Source organism: Apodemus sylvaticus, chromosome 5 (genome assembly GCF_947179515.1).
Source record: "Apodemus sylvaticus chromosome 5, mApoSyl1.1, whole genome shotgun sequence".
In the NCBI taxonomy this organism is placed as follows: Eukaryota; Metazoa; Chordata; class Mammalia; order Rodentia; family Muridae; genus Apodemus; species Apodemus sylvaticus.
The window spans coordinates 96213591-96231646 of record NC_067476.1 but is presented as its reverse complement, the minus strand read 5'-3'; the positions used below and the strand labels follow the sequence as shown (position 1 = coordinate 96231646).

The 18056-nt window shown below is 41.6% G+C and overlaps 1 protein-coding gene across 2 annotated transcripts in view; it reads left to right on the top strand.

Moving 5' to 3' along the window:
- Positions 1 to 18056, top strand: part of Scg5 (secretogranin V) — a 46914-nt gene that overhangs the window by 27392 nt on the left and 1466 nt on the right. Inside the window, exons 3-5 of one of the 2 annotated variants that reach the window (XM_052183180.1) lie at positions 4805 to 4954; positions 8031 to 8143; positions 15240 to 15293. In XM_052183180.1, coding sequence (XP_052039140.1) covers positions 4805 to 4954; positions 8031 to 8143; positions 15240 to 15293 — 317 coding nt within the window. The remainder of the gene's footprint in view (positions 1 to 4804; positions 4955 to 8030; positions 8144 to 15239; positions 15294 to 18056) is intronic. The other variant, XM_052183179.1, reaches the window with a different exon arrangement.

Below are 18056 nucleotides of genomic sequence, written 5' to 3'. Positions count from 1 at the left end.
CTTAAAAAACAGCTGGGACAATTGAATAGAGTTCTCTTGTGTCCTTTAGAGTAAAGAACACCATGTGACTCTGTAGTCATTGATGTGAGCAGTGATGGTCCAAGATTATTATAAAGAGGCCAAATCATATTCTTAAGATTTAGATGTCTATCTACAATTCACTGGGGCAAGTTTTCTTTGAATGATTAGATTAAATGATTGTTGACTTTAATAAGGATGCTCCAGTCTTCTGGGTACTATGTGGAGATCCATCTTCTCCAGCAAAGAGAGATAAAATACCACAATTGGAAACCTCACATTGGATTTGGCTCATGGAGAGTCAAATGACTTCCGAATACTTTGTAATACTTTAGAATTACTCTATGAAAAGCTTACAATTCATCCAGTGCACCAGAAAGCCCATACCGGATCAAGGCTAGATAAAATTTGGGGATTTATTGGTATTCAGTTTTTATAATTTCACTTATTGCATACTGACAGCTATTTTAAATCATTTAAATGGTAACATGCTGTTAGCTTCTTGACACCAGGCTTCCCCACCACAATTCTCCTTTATAGTTCAGCACTGATGCCCGCTACATGGCTCTATAGACACCCTTGGCATGAGATGACACCAGGACCATAGGCATTCTTACAAAAGAGAGCATTTGATTGGGGCTGTCTTACAGTTTCAGAGGTTCAGTCCAGCATCATCATGGAGGGAAGCAGGCAGACATGGTGTTGGAGATGTAGCTGAGAGTTCTATATATGGATAGAGCCGCTGAGTCTGGCTTGGGATTTTGAAAACCCCAAAACCCACCTCCAGTGACATGCTCTCTTCAGCAAGGTCACATCTTCTAATCCCTCAAATAGTGCCACTCCCTGGTGACCAATCCGTGAGCCTATGGGGGCCTTTCTCATTCAAACCACCACACCCTCTAATGCTCAATCTAGATATTTAGTTTTTTCTTCAAGTGTTGATGCATAGAATATATTTAATAAATATTTTAAATTGATTGAATAATAACTTTTAAATATGTGTTTGGGTGATACGAGTTAAGAAGATTGAGGTAAGTGGACCAAGCAGAACCTGCAGTATCGTGGCATTTTGGCTGGTTTAGCATGTGATGTAACAGACCTATCTAAACAATATAATGCATCAGAAAGGTAGCATTTGGTTGCATATGACACTACTTTGGAAGTTATTTTCTAGATGTGTACAGGATAGCATCTTTGACATCTACAAGTCCCCCACAGTTCCTGCCTAACTGAGTGCATCTGGATTCAATGTCATTATGCATGGTTTGAAAAGAGTTTGTGTTCTAATAGATCTACCTAGTTGTAAACATCTGTTGCTACCTAACAAGTACTACATTCATTTAAACGGCACCAGTGCACAGAGGTAAATAGAGCCCTGGCAGGTTTTCCGTAAGGGAAACTGTGTTTGCTTCCTTCATTAATTACTAATGGAGCATTAAGACATGCGTTCCCTCTGAGCCAAGTTGGATAATTCCTGGCATTTAATTCCAGGGTGCTTTCAAAAGCAGAGACATGTATTGACACACCAGAGAGCATGCCCTGTAACAAGCATGGTAGTGACTACACTGCCAAAATCATACTAAGCTTTAAGTTTACCAGTACCAAATGCACTGATCCATTGGTTTAACCTTTGCAGTTTGGAGGTTAATTTGGAAAAACAAGCATATATCCCCAGAGCACTGCTGAAAGCAGCACTACCGTGTGACTTGGAAAACTCTTTATGAAGACTCAGAATGGTTAAAAATAAAGGCAGACCAAAGTAGGAGAGTAGTAAGTTAAGAACAGAATTACAAACCAAAGTGTCATTTACAAATTAGTTTTAACAAATCAACTACCAACAATTAAAATGAAGAATGTTTTCCATTGGACACATCAACTAACATATCATCAGAGCGATAACATGAAAATAGTAAGCAAAGAGACTGACCAGTACATATTAGTCATAGTAGATTTTTAACAAGTAGCACAATATGTTTAGTATATATTTTAATATAGATTATGATAAAATATGAATAAGAATATGAACATCAGTAATATTGAATATCAGTTATATTTGCTTATGAGTTATATGAAATAGCTTATTTTAGATGTCCACATAGTTATAGTGGTCCACAATAGAAATACCTTTTTTTGATCTGCTTGTTTTCGAGACAGAGTTTCTCTATGTAGGCTGTCCTGGAACTCTCTCTGTACAACAGGCTGATCTCAGATTCAAAGATCTGTCTGCCTCTGCCTCCCAAACACTGAGATTAAAAGTGCCCTACCAGTGCCCTACAAAATTTTTTTTAAGTTTTACTTTTATTATATACATATGGGTTTTCTGCCTGCATATATGTTTATATGCAGTGTACATGCAGTGCCCATGGAAGCTAGAAGAGAGTTTTGGATACTCTAATACTGGAGTTACAAATGGTTGTAAGCCATTGTGTGGGTGCTGATAATCGAACAGGGTCCTCTGGAAGAGCTATCCTAACCAATGTGCTCTTTCTCCATCCCCAAACATTTTTTCAAATATATACATTTTTAGATATCCACTGGAATTGCAAAATAATGGAATACAATATAAGCACAAATAAAACTGCATGGTTTGCTGTCTAGATGTGAGGGCTAATGGTACTAAGGGAGGTAAGTTTGTCCCTTTAACATAACAGAGACTGTGATGGAAAAACTCCTCAGAAAGACACCAAGCTCTCCCCATGATGATCCTGCTTGAATATATTTATAGCCCCAAAGAAAACAACGTGACTTGTCCAAAGAGGAGCAGGCTTGGCCCAAAATACTAAACCAGTGTAGTCATGGAGGCCAAAGGAGATTTGCCTGGCTGGACTTAGGTAAAGTGGCCAGATGGGAAGGTCATGTTTCTCACGGACATGGAAGGACGAGGGGTATCCCCCAGATTTGACTGTAGTTTCATGCACACCAGCTCATTCTTTGATTTTGAGTGGGGCCCCTCCCCTGGACATCTGTGAGCACCCTGTACATTGATCAGTGCAGCTATGAGGGAAGAACACCCGTCTCCCAACAGAGTTGAAAAATATAGTCTTCCTAAGAAAGGCTCTGGAAAGAGGAAGCTTCTTGACCTTGTAAAATGTCAGTGTTATGAGTGGAGTAGGACATAGTAGGTGTAGGTACATGGTGGGTATAGGTACACAGTAGGTGTAGGCACACAGTAGGTATAGGTACAGAAAAGCAGGGCATGCATGGGAACTTCTGATTCATGCTGTCTGTGTATAGAGGAGGCTCTTAGAAGTCTGTTGCTGCCATGAAAGACATGGGCCATCCAGTTACTGGACAAATGGAATGGGATAATAGGCTATCCATTTGAAACATGATAAATAATGGATTAAAGGGTTAATTTTTTAAAAGTAAATTAAAAGAAATATACAAATATTGATCATAACCCTGAAGAGGCAATGGTTTTACAAGTCTAGACAGATAAAAAGAAATCGCAAAGGAGAGTTAAAAACAACTCAGACTATACAAATATTAAAAACTTATGTTAGCAAAATATTATAATAGCAACCAGAATTCAAAGTCAGACAATGTTGGGAAATGTTTGCAGAGAATGTGACAGACAAAGGCCTGATATCTTTATTAAATGAAATGTTTGTACAAATTGATAAGAGAAACATTGTAATTCTAGAAGCATAAACAGACAAGTCATAAAAAAGAAAAGAAAACCAGTAAATAAACATATGGAAGATATTTGATTGATTTGGCTGGCAAATCCATTTAAATGAGCAAGAAAAAAATATGAAATTTTATTTTTATGAAACCCAGTGCTAGCGAGCATGTTGTAAAAGTGGTACTCTCATGTTTTGGTGATATTTAAATTAGTACCTCCTTTTTGGAAAATATTTGGCAGGACAATATCATGAGCCGTAAAAATGTTTATAGCCTTTGACCTAGTAATTTGACTTGCTTCTGGGAACTTCTCCTGAAGAAAATTAATCCAAAATATGGAAGAAATTAAGGACCTAAAATAAATTGGGAAATGCTAAGTGTCTCACAATAGAGGATAGTTAATGTGTCATGGTACACTGATTGAATGTAAAACAATGTTGTCCTTCTTAAGTACAGAAATGGAGTACAGGCAGACAAAGGGAAAGATTCTTGTGATTTCATATGAAAAAAAGTCATAAGGTGTTTACATTTTTGTGTGTGGATGTGCATATGAGTGTGGGTGCCCACTAATGCCACAGGTAGTTGCCACTGCTGAGTGTGGAGGGTGGGAACCAAACTCAGATCCTCTGAAAGAGCAGCACACATTCTTAATGACTGAGTGATTATTCCAGTCCTTGTAAAGAATTATGCAGAAAAATATATATGGAAGAAAATAGTTGGAACAACCAAATTTTGAGTTCTTAAGCTGGGGTGGCAGTATATTAGTGAGTTTTTCTTTCATTCTCCCCCAGTTGTATTCCTTCCATCTATTAGACCTTTGTGACAGTTGCTCCCTTATGTGTCCCTCATTTCCACCCAAGTCTGTACCCATTTTCCAGAGTCCTGCTCACCTATGTGAGTATCCAGAAACCCAGTCATTCGCCAGCTGTATGGAACTGTCTCATCTCCAAGCTCTATAATGCTGTCTTAGCAGTTCTAATGTATGTAATATACAATTCACATTCTGAGAAATGACTGATTCATATTGTGTGTCCATTTCTTTGTTTAAATTCCAAACCTCAAGAAGGCAGGATCAATTTCATATACTTCCTTTGCTTACTAAGCACAGTGCTTTGTCTGTTGAGTAGATGTCAATTTAAAGGTGTTTCCTTCCATGCTGCAGGGGGAGCTCATGAGGGTCTTCAGCATCTGGGTCCTTTCGGCAACATCCCCAACATAGTGGCAGAGTTGACCGGTGACAACATTCCTAAGGACTTCAGTGAGGATCAAGGCTACCCAGACCCTCCAAATCCCTGTCCTCTTGGGAAAACTGGTAAGGAACATGGCCCTGGGTTATAATGGGAGGTAAATGGAAATTCTGACCCCAGCTACAGTGTGAGCGCTCTCTGAAGAATGTTCCTCTTTTTATTAGGGTGAGGCCTCTCTTCCCTGAAGCACAGATCTCCCATATTGGGTGGAGCAACATGGGAGTTGGATATGACCAAGCCAGTATGGGGAGGCTGGTCCTGGATGACAGGAAATCTTGAGTCACTGGCTGGCATCAAACCCATCAGTCATCTTTGACTTGCTTGTAGGGTTTGGATGGGTAGGGAAAAAGACCAGCTCAGAGTGTGGGAGTCTGGAAAAGTTGATAAGATAGCACAGAGGTTCTTAAAGTGGGGTACCTGGGCCAGCAGCAGCAGCATAGCCTGCAATTTCACATAAGCTAGAAATGCAGCTCCTTAAGCTGAATCAGACTTACTGGATCAGAAACGCTGAACCTGGCTTCTAGCCCTCGGTGTAGTGAGCAGCCTTGGAGCACGCTGAAGTCTGAAATCTACTATTAGAAGACAAAGGAAAGAGACCCAGAGTCTGCGCCAAGAGATCTGAGTTCCATAGTTAGCTCTGCAGTATGACTTCGCTTCTTTAGGCTTCTGTCTCTTCATCTATAAAAATATGACACACCCAATACCTTAAAAATGTATAGTGTAAGTTCTAGGTTTTCCTGAACAAGACCTTTGGTGACACAGTACTCTGTGCATGCCCTTGACACTGAGAGGAGACCGCAGAGTGAGCTCACAGAGGTGGTTGAGATCCCAGCGCTAGGCCTCAGAATCTGCTTTTGCCTTTGTATCATTCCATGAAGTTAACATACTCCACACTGTTTTCCTGCCTTAATTGGCAATCTAAGAAAAGAAATCACTTGCTAAATTTAGCTGCTGTTGGGGGAGGACTTTGGAGACCACCTTACCATGAATGATATAGGACAGCACAGTTGAATGGCCCAAGAATGGAATCCTGACTTGCCTCTGCTCTGGCATGATCTCATCCGAATCATCACCTATCTATCTACCTGTGCAGATCCGAGCCGCTCCTAGGACCTAACATGGCCACGGGGTTAGAAGGTTACTTTTAGGGCACATTTTCAGCCCCCTAAAATCACAGGTGTCTCTCAGCCGGGCTTCATCTCCACAGCTGATCTCAGCCCACTTAGAGGTACTTGAGAAATAATTACCAAAATGTTGCCAAGCTACTGCATTTAGAGCACTCTGCGTGGAATCCCTTTCCCACATAATAAAGGCATTAGAAATAACTCAGTGCAAAGTGAGGAGTCACACTGGGAGTTGTTTGGAAGACTAATAACTTCTACACTAGCCTCCTGGGGCTCAGCACTGCTGCACTGCATTTGAAAGCCTTCAGTTTAGTCCTAAGAGCTAGACCACCTTGCTAATTGCAAATAGGTCTTCTCTCATTGTTGACTTGACAGGTCATTATCCCTTTGTAATACACAGCACTGGGGCTTTTGAATTGGGGAACCTTCTTTCCTATCCTGATCTTGTACAAATGTTTGAAGCCTTTGTTTTCACCCCCCTCTGCTTCTCTATCAAATTTTATGATGCTGGGTCTTGAACCTAGCATCTCACATGTGCTAAACAGGTACTCAACAACTGAGATACATCTCCTACTCCTATTTCTCCCATTTTAAAAATGTCTAAAATACATCAGAAGCAGATAGTTTTAAAAACTCTCTTTTAGGGGATCATAGCTAGCGATTATAGATCTTAAAGAAAAACAAAAGCTAGGGCAGATAGCCTGCTTTCTTTGGTTTCCACAGAAAGCATGATGTATATATACTTCAATGAACCACTGCAGTGGAATACGATGTCCTATTTCTGTAATCCTAGCCTTCGGAAGGCATTGGCAAGAGGACTGTGAGTTTGTGGGCAGCCTGAGCTACAGAGCAGGCTCATGGTGGGAGCAAGCAAAACAAAGCAAAACTAAACAACAACAACAAAACAGATATCTTGGAATAAACTTTCATTTAAAGGGCGGTGGCAGAGACCGGCCTTAAACATTCTGCAACCTTCCCCTGTACCAAAGGTATCATGCACGGGCATTTTCATTTCTTAGGACAACTAGGTAAATATCTGATTAGAATTAAAGAAGCTGGGTTAGCTTTAGGAAGTGAAACCTATAGATACTACATGTTCTGGGCTTGATCCTTAAGTTTTTATCTGTCTCACTCTAAAACTCAAGTCACTGCTGCTGTAATTCACAGCACCCAGGCCTGTCTGAAGATATTGGAATGGTTCCTAAGTCAGCACTCAAGAGAAACCGAGGGACTCATATGGAATGAAACATATCACCTAAGGAAACACTTGATGGTGAAGCAAATGAAACATTCTAGAGTAGTGGTTCTCAGCCTTCCCCATGATCCTGTGTGCTGTACTGTGATCCTGTTGTGCTTGCTGACCCCTGACCACAGTTATTTCCATTGCTACTTCATAACTGCAGTTTTGCTACTGCTATAAGTTGTAATATAATATCTGTGTTTTCTGATGGTCTTAGGTCATTTGACCACCAAAGGGGTTGTGACCCACGGGTTGAGAACCACTGATCTTGTGGTTCTTCACAATAGTAACTTGATTTTTATTTATATGCAGTAGGATCACAGAGAGGTAAGGGAATAACACAGGTAGATAGTTCTGCTATCTTGACTATGTCCCCAGTTGCCCTGGCTGGCAGCATGCATACTGGCAGATGGGGTAGAGTCGGGGAAGTAGACCGTAATAAAACAGTTTTGTGTCAGGTCTGGAAGTGGAATATATAACTCTTGTCTACGTTATATTAGCCTAGGCATTTGACTCCACATTATTGCAAAGAAAGGCTGGAAATTTAGCCTTGCTATTTGTCAAGAAGAAAAGGGAAGTGGGTTTGGAGTGCACCCAACAGGTCTTTGCTCCCAAAGTAGTCCCATCTACCAGGAACATTGAATCCCAGAGGGAATGTGACTTAGAGTATCTGATACAAACAGACTATGACCCTTGTGTGTCTAGATGTTTTTAGTAAATTAACATTTAGAATAACAACAGATGCTTTGACCATTTCTCAAAAACCTTTGTCCACAGCAGATGATGGATGTCTAGAAAACGCCCCCGACACTGCAGAGTTCAGTCGAGAATTCCAGTTAGACCAGCACCTTTTTGATCCAGAACATGACTACCCAGGTTTGGGCAAGTGGGTAAGTCCATTTTCAGCGTCTGGTAGAGTTTTCACTCAGATCTTGTGGGGATAGGGATAGTAATGCTGGAGATAAACAGCATGCATGAAGAGAAGGAAGGAAGAAAAATTGTTTAGGAGTTGATTCCTCAGAAATCTCTGGTGAAGGGAACACTATGCAATTATTATTTCAGACCACACTTGTATGTCTATACAGCGATATACTTATCCCATTGAAAGAGGCAGCACATCTAAACCATACATTAGAGGCTTCTCTTCTGCTCCATTCCACAGACTGAGTTATACCATTCTCTAGTCTCACTAGTGCCTCAATGCCACTCAAATCCATGAAAAGGAGGGGAGTGTTTCAAAAGAAGAGATACTGAGACAGTTGTAAAGTTGATCTCTAGACTATGCAAAATGGATGATTCGTGTTTATCTCTGCAGAATCAAGGAAATAAAGACATCCAGACTTGTAAAAAGGCATACATAAGTCTGCTTTGTGGAAAGAGAGACAGTCTCCAGATGCGTGGCAGTGAGCTTGCTGTTGGTCGCATGCAACTATGAATAGCTGTCAATGAAGGGTGTTGTTTTATAAGCACTTGGAAAGAGGAATCATGGCCACTTGGCACTGGTGTGCTAAAAACAAGTTTTGTCGATCTGCTCATGTTATTCCATTGCCAGCATTATGCGTGCCAGCTTAATGAGGGCAATGAAGTAGGCACGGTGCCCTTGGACTTCATCTAAGTATTTGACAAGATCTTTTATGATCTCCCATTGGAAGAGGTGAAGGCACATAGCCAAGTCAACAGAATACCACCGAAAGACAGTTTGTTAAAGAAGCTGTGTCAGGAGGGGAGGGAGACGGTGCAGGGAGTCCTGCAGCTCTGAGTGCTGCCCCGCCCCCACATGTGTATCAATGCTGGTAATAAAAGGACAGATCACACACTTTTCAGATTCTCAGAAGATGACACAAAGTTGGAAGGGAGCAGACTGGATGACAGAGTTGGGATTCAAGATGATCCCAACAGGCTGGAACAATGAGCCAAGGAAGATTACAATTGAATGGGAATGTGTCTAGGTGCCTGTGGTCGGGCCTATGTAATCCGATGATGAAGTCATGTGAGAAAAAACCAGGGAAATCCTGAACAGTGTTAATTCACAGAGGAGAGTAGGTGGTCAATGGCGCTGTGGAATGAGTGAATGGGGAAGGGTCGCTCCAACACAGTCCAGGTAACCTAAGCCCTCTGGCCCCATCAGTCCCTTCTAGGTCAGTGCTAGCTGCAGCCTCAGTAATTGTGTTGCAGTGCACACTGAAGCCATGAAGCTACATATTCCACTTCCTTCTGCATTGTTTTGGAGAAAGAAATTTATCCTAAATAACCACTTTCATTTTTTTCTACCATCTTTCTTCACATCACATTAAGTCAGTTCAGTTCCCTCTGCCCTCAAAATACATTTCCAAATTAAGGCAGGAAAGTAACACACTTTCATCTTTAATTTGTACTACTCTCCCTCTTTCTCCCCTCTTTACACCCATCTCCCTTTCTCCCCCTCTTCCTCCCCCTCCCCTACTCCCCCTCCCCCTCCCTTTCCCTCTCCTCTCTCTCTCTCTCTCTCTCTCCTTGCCCACACATATAGTCCTGTTAGGGAGAAATTGTTTTGTCAAACTATTTTCAAGCCTTCTTCTCGCAGAGTTTAAAACAGAAACAGAAAAAAAAACCTTGAGTGTTATGAAAATCTCCTATAAAATGTATCTCAATGAGATAGTAAGAGGTAGTATGGAGGGAAACTGAAGACAGAAAGAAAATGGAGAAAGAAATAAAGTAATTACACTTATGCTGGTCCTGTAGATAGTGATGAACATAAGAATGGGTGTCATTTCAAAGGGAGTAACACAAACAGAATGGTTATATACTATAGACACACATACACACACACACAGAAAGAGAGAGAGAGACTGAGACAGAGACAGAGAGACAGAGAGACAGAGAGGGCGACAGAGAGACAGAATCTATATGAAAGTTTATATACATAAACTCTCCCTATGAGGAATTTTAAAACGAGAGAAGAAGAGATGCATTATGCATTTATGTGCCAATTTAAAGGAGAAAGGAAAAGAAAGAGCAGATAGTTAAGAGGAGTGCTAGGAAAAGACCCACAGTAGATGGGTAGGTATTGCTGAGCATAGCAAGGACCAGGTTCAGACGGGAGCAAACAGGTCTGAGCCTGCTTTGTTTTAGATACTGTGCTTGGTGCATGGTCTCCAGGACTCAAGTGTCTCTGGACTTTCCACAGTTTTATCGTCTTTAAATGAAAAGCATGAAGATATAATAAGCCCAGATTTCCACAGATACAGTGCCCATTCTGGTGGTACAGTGAAGACTGGCTCCCAACCCTAGGAAAGATGAAAGCTAACGGCAGAGGAAGATGTGAGGCCAGTGAGCCTGATTGTTACTTAACCACAGAGGAAGCAGAGGCACTGTGGAGTTCTGAAGTCTTAGGGGAGGGGCACAGCCAAGAGGAGGCAGGACCTGAGAACAAGAAGAGAAAGAAGAGAGGAAATGGAAGAAATCTGAGAGTGGGCAGAGCCCATCTGGGGTTGTGATGGGGTGAAAGAGGTGCTAGCTTCTTCACCAAGCATTTTGTTATTTTGTTTGGTTTTTTGTGTATTTGTTTTTTTTTTTTGATAGTAGGCAGGGTTTGTTTTTTTTTTTTTTTCTTGTTTTTGTTTTTTAAACAATCCTGGCTGTCCTGGAACTCACTCTGTAGACCAGGCTAGCCTCAATCTCAACTCACAGAGCTCCCACTGGCTCTGCCTCAGGGGTGCTGGGATTAAAGGTGTACAGTGCTACATCTACTTCTTCAAAAGCTCACCCCCTCACCAAATCCACTCATCTCCCCTTTTGGAACACTTCTCTTCCCTCTCCCTCCCCTCTCCCTTCCCGCCCTTCTTGGAACACTCCTTGGGTTTCTCTCAATCACCCTGATTCATTGTCCACATCAGAGTTGAAGACTAGAATTTAAAACCAAGAATAAAAAGTGCTATCACATATCAATGGCAAAGGAATGACATTTATGCCTCTTATCAGCTCTAATGATGTGTTTGTTTAAACATCAGTTTCCTTGTTTATTTTCTCATTACCACCCAGCAATAAAACAGTGTTTGCTTGATCTTCACATGGAAGTGTTAACTGAGTATCTATTGCTTTTTAAAGCCAGGATCCACAAAACAGCCTGGGTGTTTATATAGAAGGATAGTCTCAAGCATGTCTGCAACTCAACTATCCTTTCAACTTGCAAAACAGTCATCTCTCAAATAAATGGCACACAAATCCCCCCGCCCCTGCTTCCTTGACAGTACTGCCCTGTTTTTTGTATTATCTGGAGCTGAGTTGCATCTTTAGCAATGATTTCCACATTACAAATATCAGTGCATCTGTCTTATTTCCTGCAGGGCTCTTTCCTTGTTACTGAATCAAGTCATGTTTATTAAATATACACCATATGACCTCTGGGCCCTGTGTTGGGTAATGGGAAGATACCAATACTTGTTATATAACAAGAAATTCTAATATTTATAGCACTCACACTGCACGCCAGACACTGTGTTGATATTTTGCCTCAATCATTTTATCCAGGCTGCCCACCCTCATCACTCTTATTGTCTAAAAGAGAAGATGCAAGGCAGAGGTCTGGGTAGAAGGCTGATGCTAGCCTTTACCTTAATGTACTTCCTCAGTGCATCACAACCCAAATGCCTCGCCTTTTCCAGCACCTCCAACAGCTTTCATCAGTATTTGATCAAAGCCCGAGCTGAGCCGATGGGAGACAGGAGGACTGTGCTCGGTCCCTCTCCGACTTCGTTTATCTTGCGTGACCATACCATGTTTGAATATTGGAGTACTCTCCAGCTCTGTCTTGTCTTGGTTTCCATGTCATTAGACTTGAGCTATGTGTTATATGTCGTCTTCTAATTGACACATATTTATTGTACATATTTACGTATTTATGGAGTAGACTGCGACACGTTTATACCTGTATGTGCCCACACATCATGTGTGATGGTGAGATCTGGGTTTATTTCTTTTAACATTTTTCTTATTTTATTTTATGTGTATGGGTGCTATGTCCCCATGTGTGACCGTGCTTCCTGGAAGTGTGGTATGCTCAGAGGCCAGAAGAGAGCACCGGGTTCCCTGGACTGGAGTTAGAGACAGCTGTGAGCTGCCATATGGATGCTGGGAATGGAACTGGGTTCCCCGGAAGAGCAGCCAGTGCTCTTTAACTACTGAGCCACCTCTCCATCACCTCAGTTCTTTTCTTCATGTTGAAGATGTTCAGAGTACTAGCTGTAAAACTGTGTTTTAGAACAGTACAGTTTACTGTGCGAAACCACACAGCTTGCTGAAACGCTCCTTCGGCTGTGGTAAAGCACACGGACACTTACTTCTCCTTAACTGCGTGTGACCTGGATTGCCACTATGTTCTGTCCTCCTTCACGGTCCCCAGCTCTGGGAGTCACCATTCTTCTCTCTGTTAGCTCCATCATCACGCTCTTCATGGATATCCCTTTGTATCATGGGGGACCTGGTGTCAGTGTGTCACCTCTTAGTGCTAGTTTCATTCTCTTTAGTAAAGTGGTGTCCATGTTTCTCTGGTATAAAACTATCATTTTCCATTTGAAATTAACCTATGGGAAACTACCTTGAGACTGTAAATATTCTGATCTCCATGAGGCTGTTCACCAATGTATTTTGTATTCATTGATGGTATTCGCCAGAGTCAGTGATAACCCCAGTAGTTACAGAAGGATGAGCTTCTTGCTTTCTTGGTCTTTTCCATTTGCATCCTACTCCCATGCAGAGCCTCCACTACTCTCTTTCCTGTTTATAAACGCTCATTTATTCAGTACCTCTATAGGTTTGTTGTTACTAATTTTGATGTTCAAAATGTCCTGCATTTGGCCAGTAAGGATTTCTTCAAGCTGGCATGTCCTTCCTTTGGACCCAACTCTAGCACTTAGCTGAACATATCCTTACTTTCTGGCCCAATCAGGTATTTGGCGTCATTCATTTTTGTACTTCTGATAGCCTAGCCCTATGATCAGACAGTTCTCCAAAAAACTGTCCATCTCCCAGTGTCCTTTAGGAATGGAACTGGTTTACCAAAATCTTGAAATGGAAAGCCCTTTAGTGAACTTAAACCAGTTGCTTTCCTAGCCCTTAGGCCACTCCACCCCAGGCACTAACAAATGAATGTCAGAGGAGGCAGCTGACGCATTTTCATTCATTATGTATGCCTTTTTTCATTCACATGCCAACCCCTGCCACCAAACCCACACTGATACAGAGCAGATGGAGAAGACCCAGGCGTTTCCACCATGGAGGGGCCAGGGTATGGACATGCTAGTCCTGACCTCTGCTCTCCAGGAAAGCAGGAACTATCTTGGAGAGGAAGACTTCTACACCTTGTATACTTCTGCTTATAATTTTCCTCAAGAAGCTCTAAAGGGGATTGAGATGTTACTGCCTTCATCGTGTTTGCAGCAGGCTGGAGCTGTGCCAAGTCTGATGAGCAGTGGGTTTTCACTGCACCAGCTTGCTAGACCCTCTGTCCTCCCTCCAGTTCAGACAGCTGGAGAGAGTGATGCATATGAGTAGCCACTATCCCCACCCTCCTTACCCCAACCTCCTTCCTAACTCTGGCCTAAGCACCCGGAAGATTCTGTGTGCATTGTAGTTGTTTACAGTCAGACACTGAGGTTGAGACCAAATACAATATTCTCATTCCTCAAGGGAATGGCCAGCAGGCCTGCCTTTTCTCCCTCCTGATATTTACTTAATCCATGCCCCGAAGTGAGGCAGAGATAAGGGCTCTGGCTAATGCTGGTGTTTCTGGCAATGGGCATGCTTCTCCTGGCACACACCCTGCCCCTGGATATTTGAGGTTGGGCAGAGCTGTTCATTGTAAATTGCAGGTGGTAGGTTTTAATGAACAAGAAAACCACGAAGCTCATTCTTGGCATTTGTCATTTTCACTTTCAAATCTACCATTTAAATATTTGTATTTAAACATTTGTATCTCAGAGGATACAAATGTTGTATAAACTTGCTCCTCAACAGAACTCCTCACCAAAAACTTGTTTTTCTAGAAGTTAGCATTAGGGTCTCTTAGCAAGATGAATTGTCTTTCGTACATTATTTTCCTTATGATTAGAAAAATGAAATAAAACAACACAAGCAAAACACCCAAATCCCTTTCTTTGGTTTTACATTCAGATTAAGTGTTCTGTCTTTTACAATCTCAACCGGAGAACAATGTGTTGGGCATGTGTCTGATATTCTAGAGCTCATTTAAATCCACTGTGTGTTTGAAACATAGCCGTATGCGGAAACACTTACACAAACTGTGGTCACAGAACAGTACCCCCCCCCCCCCCCAAATCCACTGTGTGTTTGAAACTCAGCCATATGTGGAAACACTTATACAAACTGTGGTAACAGAACAGCTCCCCCCCCCCCCAGCCCCCAACACACACAACATAACTTTCCTTTCTGCCAAGAAGTTTTTTGGCAGTTTTTAAAAGGTTCACTCTATTAAAAATGTTATAGACCAAATGGTTCTGTGATTGGCTTGACGGGGCCACTAACTTGAGCCACGGGAGGGATGGCTGCAGAAGTCAATGTCTCGTTTCCTTACACAGAGGATTGTTGTTAATGGTCAGACACTGCTCCAGAGAACAGTCATGTGTGAAGTTCATAAAAAGGGAATCAGATACTGAGATAACGTTATTTATCTCAAACAAAGCCATTCAAAGTGAGGAGCCTGGCTTCCTACACCCTGGTATTTTAGCATGCCATCTCCCCCTGTTTATGAGATTGTTGGTGGCACTGTGTGCCTCGAGGCAGTGCAGAGGACTTTGTGAAAAGCCGTGCAGTCACCAGCTTTTCTCTTGCGGTCTATCATTCTGACACGACATTCCTTTCATCTGGCTTTGTTTCCAAAATATGTGCATGCAAATAACCAGAGGACACACCAAGTGCTGCTTTAAAATAGACAGTTACCAAATTCAATCCATACTTCTACATTTGTGTTTTCTTTTCTCTCCACTCTAGAACAAGAAACTCCTTTATGAGAAGCTGAAGGGAGGACAGAGGCGGAAGCGGAGGGTAGGTCACACGGGGACCTGGGTGTTTCTGGGATCTTTAGTGTTTCTGAGAGGGGCAACTGAAACATTTGGTTTGGGGGAAATAGAAGAATCTTTTCTGATGCAATTGCAAAGACTAGAACAGAAGTCGTATATGGCAGGGGCCACACCCAGCATATATACCCTTGGTTTCTGGGCTGGTCTCCTCCCTGGGTTTTAGGGGTGTTACATGAAAATCATGCAACACTCATTACTTCCGTGCTGGCCAGCAACCATCAAGAGTAGTTTCAATAGGTAGAACAGACTCCTACCCATGCAGGGGAGGAGTATGCAGGGAAGCTATTCGGGGATGACTTTCCCCATATATTCTGTAAGGAAATGGCTCACACATCTGCATCCATTATGCAAATCACAAGACAGAAACCAGGAAGTGTGAAAGTGTATACTGCAGATCATAATTTTGAATTTCTTCTACATAATTTTTTTCCTACTATCCTAGCCAGGCTAGTATGGTATGCATTTCACTCATCTCACTTCCTGACTGCCTAGTCTGGTACAGCCTTTGTTCGTTCTCATTGTAGGGTCGTCCAAGATGGACCTTTGGCCTCTGTGTTGTGCATTTTGCCACTAATATGGTATTGCCTGGTATAAATCTGAATGTCAAGGTTGCATTGAGTTTCCAGTGCATGTTTATAGACCTCAGACTAAAAGTGCTCAATATCCATCCTGCTAATCTACTGGTACACTCTTTTATCCGACCAAACAGGAGGGGTAAAAACTTTGCTATTGCCTAGTAAAGTACTACCATAGTAATTGTGTTAGTTAAAATATACAAACCAACCCAAGGCCACTGACCATTTCTTTGGAATTGCAAGTACACGGATTTTGGGGAAAATTGGGTAGATTCCCAATTTTGGGTAGATTAGTGGCAATTTTGGCCCATCTGAAGAGCTTGGCCAAGTACAATCAGAAAATGCTTTAAGTGTGGGGTTTATGGCCTTGGTATTAATCATAAGACCCATGGGTTGCTTGACAAACACAAATACACAGGCAATTTCCTATGGAAGAAGCAGAAAACTGTTACATCTGGAAGCAGATCTTCTTTGGGAGAATGAACAGGGTTATTAGGGTTTTTCTTGGTGATTACAGCTTCCAATGGCACATGGTGACAGGAAGGGTGTAATGCGTTCTTGAGAGAACATCAAGAAATTCTATTCTAGGAGCTCAGAATACACATAATTTACCAGGAAGATGGCTTGAATATCTCCCCATGGTACAAGGACATTTCCAAATAAGACCAATTACTGACCCCAAATGAGTAACTTAGCATGCAGCTTTAATTGTCTCTACTTGCTGGTCCACCACACCTTCTGCCTGGACTCTGAGGAGCTTAGGTTAACTGTAGGTCACATTTCCATGAGACTAGTAATTACCAAAATTCAAAATTCTGGCTAAGACATATAAAGGACTTTTACTTTGGCATCAACTTCTTCCACATAGACAAGGCTTGGAATTTAAGGAAAGAAGGGTCACTGTGACCATGGGGTGTCAGTTCTTCTCAGATATCTCCAAAGCCTAATTTCATTGCTTTTGCCCTGGGCCACTGTAGACTGATGGGCAAACACAACTTTCCTTTCACACCACCACGTCTCAACTGCTGTTCCCTTCTTGAAGACCTTAACCACCTTCTCTGCAGCATGAATCAATATAAAGAAATCATAGCTCAGGTATTTGAAGAACTAAAGGTTACTCTGGTGAAGCTCACTATCTACTGAGGATTTGAAAAGGGCAACAAGCAAGGGTCTATCCAAGCTGTCCTTCCAGTTCTCAGATGAATAATGATCACGCGTAACCTACCCAATAATGACCATACATAGATAAGTATTGTGAGTTCTTTGGGACACACTTAAAGTACTTAATTCATAATTGAACATCAATCTGAAACGAAAGAGGCTCAACTCTGGTGTCTCCCTCTTCCCCTTTCCTCACAGAAATTTTCTGGGATTAGACAGCCCATTTTGCACGGAAATTTTAGCCTGTCTCCCACCATGGAAGTTTCTTAGCAAGGGGACTGATCCCTAAAGTTACAACCAAAGCCCCAGGTCATTTTCTGTGGCTTTTAAACTCACTCCAGAGCATTTGAGTTCCTGAGTGCTTCATGTATAAAAGATCAGTGTACTTTTAAGAGATTTTGAGAATATTTTAACTCTGTAGCTATATCTTGATACAATTGAAAAACCACTAGTTATCTTAAACAGTTTATTAGTTACTTAGTCCCAAGTTGGGAAATATCTCATATTATCTTTTAACATATGAGAATTTTAAGAATTAATGTTACAAAACATAAAAATATTTCTGGTATTGATATACTTTTTATTTTTTTAAAGATTTGTTTATTATATGCACAGTATTCTGCCTGCATGCCAGAAGAGGGCACCAAATCTCATTATAGATGGTTATAAGCTACCATGTGGCTGTTGGGAAGGGGACTTAGGATTTTTGAGCCATCTTTCCAGCCCTAAACATACTTTTTCTAAGTATGCTAAGTCTGTTGACAATTTACAAAAGAGTACTATTTTGAATACTTTAAGGATGAATATGTTTTTGTGACATGCCTTTTTCCAAATATGTAAAGACTCCATTCACTTTGTAATCTTCACCTTATTTGTGAGTCATCTCTGCAGAGTGGCTGGGTCCTTTCTGATTCACATGTTCATGCATCAGAATGTGAAGACCACTGATTAGGGCCACTCTGGTGCTCCATCCCAAGTCTTTTGGAACATGC